This window comes from Melozone crissalis, unplaced genomic scaffold (genome assembly GCF_028551555.1).
Source record: "Melozone crissalis strain CALT ecotype California unplaced genomic scaffold, PUWL_Pcris_2 ptg000081l_1, whole genome shotgun sequence".
NCBI lineage: Eukaryota > Metazoa > Chordata > Aves > Passeriformes > Passerellidae > Melozone > Melozone crissalis.
The window spans coordinates 8,098,258-8,107,696 of NW_026535858.1; the positions used below are offsets into that span (position 1 = coordinate 8,098,258).

Here is a 9,439-nt window from a genome sequence, read left to right on the forward strand (position 1 = left end):
GCCAGCTGCGCTTCTTTGGATGCAGCCCTGGATGTGTTTGGGTTTCTGGACTGGAAGTACTCCCTGCTGGCTCCTGTGGAGATTTTCACCCACAAGAATCCCCAGTCCTTCTCTGCAGGGCACTTCCCAATGAATTTATCTCCCAGTCTGTCCTCATGTCTGGGATCACCCAGGAGTCACCTGGAGCCTGCAGCATGCACCAAAGTGACTTCAGAGTTGAAATTGTGTTGGTAAGGACCTGTCACCTCAGGCTGCCGAGTTTCATTCAGTGGTCACTTAGGACAAATATTCCAGGTACAAACAGCCTGTGATTTGAGTGTTATGTGACCCAGGGGGCACCAGAGTTCCGGGCCTGTTCCCATCCCTACGCAAAAACGCGTGTGGGAGTGAACAAGGCGAAGGATGCACAGGGACGCGCTGCAAATCCTAGCGTGAAATTTTGTATGTTTTTGTCGGATAATGCCGGACATTGCCGGACAATGCAGGGCTGCCGGTCTCCGATCCATTTCCAACACTGGCGGCGCTCGGCGCTGCCCCCGGCCCGGCCCTGAGGGGGCGCGAGCGCTCCCTCCCCGCTCTCCCTCCGCCGCCGCCGCCAGCGGGAGCCACGGCGCGGCTCCGCCCGTGACGGGAAAGGCCGCACAACCCGCCGGGCTGCACGAATCCCGCGGATTAGAACGGCGGGGCTCCTTGGACTCGCCTTGAACCGTTCGCATAAAGAACGGCGAACTATAAAATGCCATAAAAACGGGCCGGGAGGCGCCGGGCGGGGCTGAGGGGGAGCGGCCGCGGCTCCACCGCCCCGCCCTCCTCCGCGTCACGTGACCGCCGGAGCCGCAGCGATGGCGGCGCCGGAGTCGGCCTCGCTGTGGGTGCGGGATCCGCTTTGGCCGCGGGCGCGGCCGCTGCCGCTGCCCTCCGGGGGCGGCTCCGTGCTCTGCCTCCGCCGCCACCGCGCCCGGGAGCTGGTGAGTGCCGGGGCAGCGGGGAGCCGGTGTGGGGCCCTCCGGCCTCGGGAGGCGCTGCGCTTCCGGTGCCGGCGGCGCTGCGCAGGCCGCCCGCACTCGCGGAGCCGCGATCCGCACCTGTGCGCAACTTGCTTTCGGTGCTGTCGCTTCGCTGAGCAGCAGGGTTTGCTGTAAGAGAGCCCTGTAGCCTCTTATCAACGTGTTATATATATGTGTGTGTGTGTGTCTACATATGTATATATGTATGTGTATATATATGTGTATATATATATGTATATATACATATATATGTGTATATATACCTATACATATATATACACACATGTATATGTGTATATATATGTGTATATATATAAATTTATACATATATGTGTGTATGTATGTACATATATATACACATATATACATATATATGTATATATGTGTATATATATAAATTTATACATATGTGTGTATATATGTACATATATATACACATATATATATGCATATGTATACACACACACACACACATATATATATACACATATATATACACACATATCTATATATGTGTATGTGTGTGTGTTTACATATAAACACAGGTGAGCTGACCCTGGCAGGACTCCAGGTGCTCTCTCCTTCCTCTTCTCAGCTGGACAGGAGAGAGAAAAATATATATGTTTTTTATATATATGTGTATATGTATTTATATATGTATGTGTAATATATATATGTAACAAAAGGGGTCAGAGGTTGAAATAAGGACAGGGAGATCTCTCAGCATCACAGGCAAAACAGACTTGACTTGGGGAAATGAACTTCATTTATTACCAGTCAAAGTCTGGGTAGGATTACAAGAGGTAAAAGAAATCCTAAAAATGCCTTCCCTCCTCCCCTCACTATTTCTTTCTCTCCCCTTATCTCCTTCCCACTAGTGGCACTGGAGGACAGGGAATGAAGGTTATGGTCAGATCATCACAGGTTGTTTCTGAATTTTTCCCATTGTACAGTTTTTCTCCATTCATGTTTGCAGGCTGATTTAGACACTGTATTCAGTCCTCTGGTAACCAGGAATTAAAACAAGCACCATCAGAGAATGTTTGTGCTTTTCAGATTGTCTGATTTATTTTTTTTTTGATCCTCTGGAAGGAGGAAAACACAACTGCTTAATGGTTTTCTTTGTCAGAATGTTTCATTTATTTTCCTGGCTCAATGATCTGACTGAATTTTGCTGCATTTTTAGAACATCCCAGAAGAAAGCTTGTATGTGAAGTGCAATGGGCGACTGGTCAGCGATGAAGATGAGTTGCAGAGTGGAGTTGTTTATAGCCTGGAGCCAAGGCTCTGTGCTGGAAAAGGAGGTTTGTTGTTTATTCTGCTTCCTGGTGATTAGATTCTTAGGTTAAAAAACTGCTGCTGTGCCACAGTCTGTACTGATAGCAGAAGTCCTCAGATACTGGCAAACCTCTTGTTGTGTGTATGACTGATAAAAAGTCTCTGAACTAAAAGCAAAGTGTTTGTGTAAAGCTGAGCATTGACCATGGAAGATGAAGTCCAGATCTTCCTCACATCCCTTTTCAGCTTATCTCTGTTGGTAGAAGTCTGTAGCATGTACCAAAGTGACTTCAGAGTTGAAACTGTGTTGAAAAGGACCTGTCAGCTTAGGCTGCCAAGTTTCACTCATTGATCACTTAGGACAAATAGTTCAGGTACAAATAGTCTGTGATTTGAGTGTGTTATGTGACCTAATTAACTTTATCTTCTATTATTTAAAAAAAGAAATACATATAAATGTCAAGATCTCAGTAGTGACTTTAGAAGATAAAGTCACTACTGAGATCTTGGCATATATATATATATATAAAATTTTTAAATAACAGAAGATATTATTTTAAAAGCATATATATATATAAATGCCAAGATCTTAGTGGTGACTTTATCTTCTATTATTTAAAAACCATATATATATAAATGCCAAGATCTCAGAATTCAACCTAAGCTGGACTCCTCACATTGACAAGATGTTTCTGTGTAGCTAATTCCTGTTTATTTTTTTCCTCTGGAAGGGTTTGGGTCAATGCTGCGAGCCCTGGGTGCTCAGATTGAGAAGACCACAAACAGAGAGGCGTGTCGGGATCTCAGTGGGAGGAGACTGAGGGATGTCAATCACGAGAAAGCGTAAGGCATTTCCTCAGAGGCTGAAATTGTAAAATAACCTCATCCTGTAGCTCACTGTTAACAAAAGAGATCAAGTGACTGTTGTAGCAATGAAATGGTGTTTTGAGTACTAAAAAGAGCAGAAGTGAAATCTTAAGTGCAGATGGACTGGAAGCCTGCAAGGCTTTCCTGACTGTAATTCTATTATTACAAAAACAGATGTGATTTTACTGCAGCCTGAGTCTGAGAGACTGTTCCACACCTCTTGGTGCAGAATTCACAATTCCCCGTGTGCAGTTCTCACAGTTCTCTCTGAAGCTGCAAGACCACACTCTTGGGGATGTGTGAACTTGACTGCTGTTTCTGGCTTTCAGAATAAACCCTGCTCTCCTCTCTGTAGCAGAGAGTTTCCTCAATCATTCTGCTGGGTGCTGTTGTCATTTCCCAATGCTTCCCTAAACCCTGCTCAGCTCTCTGTAGCAGAGTCTCTGGCAGTTTCCTCACTCATTCTGCTGGGTGCTGTTGTCATTTCCCAATGCTTCCCTACACCCTGCTCTCCTTTCTGTAGCAGAGTCTCTGTCGGTTTCCTCACTCATTCTGCTGGGTGTTGTTGTCATTTCCCATTGCCTCTCTAAACCCTGCTCTCCTCTCTGTAGCAGAGTCTCTGTCGGTTTCCTCACTCATTCCTCTGGGTGCTGTCATTCCTCTGGGTGCTGTCATTCCTCTGGGTGTTGTCATTTCTCTGGGTGCTGTCATTCCTCTGGGTGTTGTCATTTCTCTGGGTGCTGTTCCCTTTTCCCTTTGCCTCCCAGCCTGGCCGGGGTTGGGCGCGCTCTGCGGTGCTGAGGTGGGGCGGTGTCGCCGCAGGATGGCGGAGTGGGTGAAGAAGCAGGCGGAGCGGGAGGCGGAGAAGGAGCAGCGGCGGCTGGAGCGGCTGCAGCGGAAGCTGGCGGAGCCGCGGCACACGTTCACCGACCCCGAGTACGAGCGGCAGTACCGAGAGATGGCCGAGCGCCAGGAGGAGTCGCTGCGCATCGGTACGGAGGCACACTGCACGCCGAGAGCCTCTCTAGCCTCACTCCAGTAGGAAAATCTAAAAAAGAATTGGTTTTTTTTTCAGTTAAATCTTAAATTTCAGCGAAATCTGCTGAAATTTAATTTTTCCTCTTTGTCTGCAGTGTCTGTTAAATTCCACTTGTGAAAAACGCCAGTCACTTGGTTTTTTAAAATTTTAAAAGTTTAATAGTAATAAAATGGTTATAAAAATAGTAATACAATTACAGTAATAATAATTTGGACAATTTGAATTAAGACAATATGAGACAATAGAAACAAAGAGTTAAGGACAGTCCAGGTGCCTCTTTCTGGGCAAAATAAACAAGTAAAAGGACCCACGTTAACAGAGGATTAACCCTTAAAAGCAACAGCCTGTTGCATATTCATACACCTCATCCATGATGCATAAATTCCATTCAAACACAGGATTCTGACTGGTCAGTGTCAGCTCCTTCCTCTGAATCCTGACAGCATCTTCAGGGCTGAGCGAGGCAGGAAGAAGTTCACTTCTCCTGATAATGGAGCAATAAATTCCCTTTCTCTGAAAGATTTAGGTGTCCTGGGGCTGCTATCTCACTACCAGTCCTTTCTTTAGAAAAAAAAAAGTATCCTACATAGCACAGTTTCTATTTTAACATTATGTTATAACCTAAAACTATATTTAACACACTACTTAAGAGGATTAATGCAGCATAACTTTCTAACATAACACATACAATATTAATTTCAATATTTGCAAAAAGCCAATCATAAAATATGCATTTTTCACACACTGAACTGCATGACATGATACAAGTGATGCTTCACCTTGCTTAGCTAGGTCACCTAGCCAGCTTTTGAGTTTAAGATTGAGATTAATTTTGAGATTAAGAGCCAGATTCTGTGAAGGTGGTGTTGCTAGTTGAGCTGTAAGAGTTACCCAGTGAAACTATAAAAAAGTTGTACATAAAAACTCGATATTGGATCCAGCTGCAGAATACCTTGTTTCACTTCCTGGTCTTTATAGTTACTTTGTTTATCCCTATATTGTTCTCTTGCTGTCAGCTAGATAGTGAAACTTGAGGCTGAATGGAATGAAGAACCTGATAGTTCAGTTCAGGAATCCAGTTTTAATTGCCTCTTAGTAAATCCATATAGGAAAGCTTTTGCTGCTACTCAGTTTATGTTCAAGCTTTGAGTCTATATCATCAGTAGTATATTTCCACTAGTGTTTTAAATTGCATCTCAAGTGAAAAGACAAGTAGAATTTACACCAGACATTAATTGTGTCCTGATGAAGTTCACTTTCAAATTTGTTTTGAAGGCTTGCAGGTCATTGCCAGCAAAGCAGTGTCATCAGAAAGTGGCAAGAGTCGGAAACGTCCGGGTGAGCCTGGGAAGAGCGAAACAAAATCTGAAAAAAGAAAATGTCCTTGGTAAGAGTTATACCTTGTTTTTATACTCCAGCCTTAAGCCTTAGAAAGGATGTAAAGTTAGATACATACTAGTAAGCAGAGTCTAGTCTGAGATGTAGTCTTGAAATAAGAAAAGTGAACTGATTAAATCAAAGAACTGAAGTAAACATTTCTGCATTCCTATAATTCTGTCCCAGATGGGGCAGACAAACTTCATTTGCAAAAATAGACACTTTTTTCCCAACCCCTTCTAAATGATTATATTCTACTACTTCCTATTATCCTTTTCTTCATAAATTAATTATAATTTACAATGAACCTAAAAAGATTGGTTTTCTCCCCTAGCATCTTTCATCTGATGTAACATGGAAGAGAAGTCAAAGATTCCAGTCATTTCTGTGTTTGGAATGCTGTAATACCTGCTTTGGGCATTTGTAGCTCCTTTTCAGTATTGATAGCTCTTCCATTAACTAAACTAACCTAAATAGCTGTTGGAGTAGCTCCTTATATCTCTCTGAAGATGGTTTTGGAAAGAGAAATGTGGCAATTAAAAAGAATTATTTAAAAGACAAAAAGTGAAGATAGATGCATGTTAATTTGTAACATATTCTCTGTGCCAGGCCAGGGTCGGATGAGGCCACAGGCTCAGGCTGTGAGGATGACAATAAGGGTGACTCCCCTTGTACATCTGACAGAAGTTGTCCATCAGGCAGCAGTGCTAATGGAAGTGTTGGGAATTCAGATGAGTGTTCAAGCAGCTCTGTGACTTCAGCAGAGGACAGTCCATCTACCAGTGCAAGTGAGAAACCACTGGAGCAGCCTGAAGGTCCTGGAGGAGATCTGCAAGGAGAGGTGTGCACAGGTGGGCAGGCTGGAATTCTGTCTGAAGAAAACAGCAAAGTGACAGAGGCCCCAAAGGAAGACACCCAAGGAAAGAATGGAGTGACTCAAGCTCAGAAAGAAGAGCAAGAAAATGTTCCTGCTAAGGCACAGGAAACAAACCAGTCCCAGAGCACAGTAAGTATGAAGCAGGACAAAATGTGGTGTGTCTTCAGCTGCTTTTAGAGCTGAAGAAGCAAACAAGCTCCAGCAATGTAGCTTTTCCCACTGGATTGATGAAAGCCCAACTGATGCTTGGCAGGAAAAGGTGCCAATACTTCTGCTTTATGGGTCCTTGCATAATATTACTGTTTAAAATTTGTGGGGATAATGAATCTGGGCTTACTCTAGCAATAAAAAAAAGTGTAGCTCATTTTTTCAGGCTAGGGAGTTACTGGGATTTTCTGCCTTTTTTCACCTTGGATGTAAAGTCTGCCACTGGCAACAAATGAACTCTGATGTGTGCAAGTTCATTACAGTTCAGTGGGGAAAAGACCAAGGATGTAATCTGATCAATTAGAACTTTGTCATCTAATGTACTATTAGAGCTGGCAAGCTTTAAACAGGATGTTTACCATTCTTCACTGTTTACCTTTTGCTCCGTATTTGTGAGACTTTCTATTCCTAGAACAGGAAACTCCACCAATGCTGTGGCAGATTGTTATTGCAGGTGGAAATATTTTTATAGCAGTCCTTGATGAATTTTTCCTTTTTTTTTTCTTTTTTAGAAGTAGGGTGAGAATAATGAGGTAACCAGTTGGTTTTTGTATGCTTAGCAGGACAAAGGTTCTGATTTTACTGGCAAGAATTTTTTTTGCCAAGTGCATAAGGGGAGTTCTCTCATTCCCACTGCTGTTATTCCTTGCTCTGGGTACAGACTATAAGAGCAGTATGTGCATTTAAATATTGAACCAAATGGGCTTAGATTTTGGTGTCCTTTATAGTGTGTTAGTAAATTCCAGCATTTGAATTATCCCATCTATTCCATGATTTTTTGTAGACAAGGCTCTGGATTGGACTAGACTGTCTGTAGGGGTCCTTTTTACCTTCAGTCAATTGGCAAAAATACCAATTTCCTTTGGAGATGAAATTTTAATCCACATTTTCTTTTAGTGGCAGGATGAGATGTGAACTTCACAACTTGTTTTTTTGAGGTTAATCTTACTAAAAAGAGATGCTTCTTAATAAATTTCTTTAATTGCAGCATAACTACATTAGAAATAACTTTCATCCTCCTTCCTGCTCCTGCTGGAGGTGTATTGGTTATATTCTGCATCAGGCTATAAAGGGGCTGTCAGCTTTGCTGTGCCTCTGGAAGCCAAGGTTAAGCTACTGAACTGCTGGCAAGATAGCAAACTGATGTTTTTCATTCAGTTTTGAATCTTCTGAGGTCTAAGGGTCCCACAAGAGTCCAAAGTGCAGCTCCTGGCCCTGCACAGGACAGCCCCAAGAATCACACCATGTGCCTGAAAGCATTGTCCAAATGCTCCTTGAACTCCTGTGTTTCTTGAATGTTTTCCTCAATTGTTTTTCTCTTTTCAGGAGGTAGAACCAATAGACCTGCTGGCCTTCAACTCTGCTGCTGAGCTGGAAGCCCTGGGTTTAGAGAAGCTGAAGATGGGATTGATGTCTTTGGGACTGAAATGTGGAGGCACTTTGAAGGAAAGAGCAGCAAGGCTTTTTTCAGTGAGAGGTCTGTCTAGAGACCAGATCAAGCCATCCCTATTTGCAAAACCCCCTAAAGGGAAAGCCTCTGGTTAGATTTGGGAATATTTACCTTTTTTGCATGTGTATTTGATGTCATTAAATAAAAGCTCTTGGTATCCTTTCAGTTGAGTATCCCCAGCTTCTGAACTCACATCCTCAAGATTCCCAAGGAGTTTTGGAAAGGATGGGGAGGTGGGAAGGATGTCATCATAGACACAGTGCTTGGGGATCTGTTCCACAGGGTGTTGGAGGGAGAAGAGAAGCACTGAGGCTCTGCAAATCACATCTCATGGAGGTTGTGACAGGACAAGTGGACTCTGTGTGGAAAGGAAATGGGTGTGTTTACTGACTGTTTCACTAGGAAACTGGGATGCAGGGTGCTTGGGAGGTCACCTCAGCCTGCTGAAGTTTTGCTGGTGTAAATCCAGAGGGTGAGGATGTTGGATCTGGCAGTCCCTGCCCGGGTGGCAAAGCTTTGATGTCACCAGCTCTCTAAAAGGCAGTGACAGTGTGTGGGACAAAGGAGCCTCCAGCTCTTTGAGCACACTCAAGCTCCTTTTTAGTATGGGAAGGGGAGTGTGGGACAAAAGTGAAGTGGTCATTTTAGTGGTGTGTTTTGGCAGCAACTCTACCCAAGTTATTTCCCCTCACTGCAGTTCTCTCTTGCTTCAGTTTTACTGATGCAGCCACTTCCAAGCCTACCCTGTGTGTCACACACTTATCTTTAGTGCTGTGGGTTCCTTATGAAACCAAATCGGTTCCCTGATGTGGCTCTAACAAATTTGTGCCAGCACAACAGAAGCAGAATTACATAAAAACACTGGTTAGGGTATTTTAAACCACCAGTAGCATCAAACACTTTTGACTAACTGCATCTTCAGTAGTGCCAGAATTAAAAGAAATGCCCTACATCTATTTTAGAGGGCAACAGCTGTACCTTGAACCAGCTCCACACTTAGGCAATTTGATTTTGGAATTGTTTAGCTCCTGCTGAGTTAAAAAAGGAACAGGCACTTGCTCTAGGATCTTCCCACATGGAGGATTAGCCTAGAGCATTATTGTGTCTGGAGAGCCAGAGGGGTGCCCACTGGCAATTCAGGACTTTCACATGCTCAAAGGGCATCCTTTTGAAAACAGCTGGGTAACAATAGGACTTGGACTGATCCTTCAACAGAAGAGAAACAAGTAGGTGAAGTGCTTGAAGCTTTTTAAGAATTTGGACAAGAACAGAAAAGTCAACAGTTGGGGAAAAAAATACAAACTGAACCAGTTCCAGTGTTATATGGGAATTTCTGT

General features: G+C 43.6%; 1 protein-coding gene across 1 annotated transcript; it reads left to right on the forward strand.

Annotated features, from left to right (window-relative positions):
- Positions 1–842: 842 nt before the first annotated feature.
- On the forward strand, positions 843–8,267 carry SDE2 (SDE2 telomere maintenance homolog). Its single transcript, XM_054290372.1, has 7 exons — positions 843–968; positions 2,194–2,311; positions 3,017–3,128; positions 3,975–4,144; positions 5,467–5,578; positions 6,178–6,574; positions 7,979–8,267. Exons 1-7 carry the CDS (start codon positions 843–845, stop codon positions 8,195–8,197), a joined length of 1,254 nt encoding a protein of 417 aa, XP_054146347.1. The 3' UTR covers positions 8,198–8,267.
- The last annotated feature ends 1,172 nt before the right edge of the window (positions 8,268–9,439 follow it).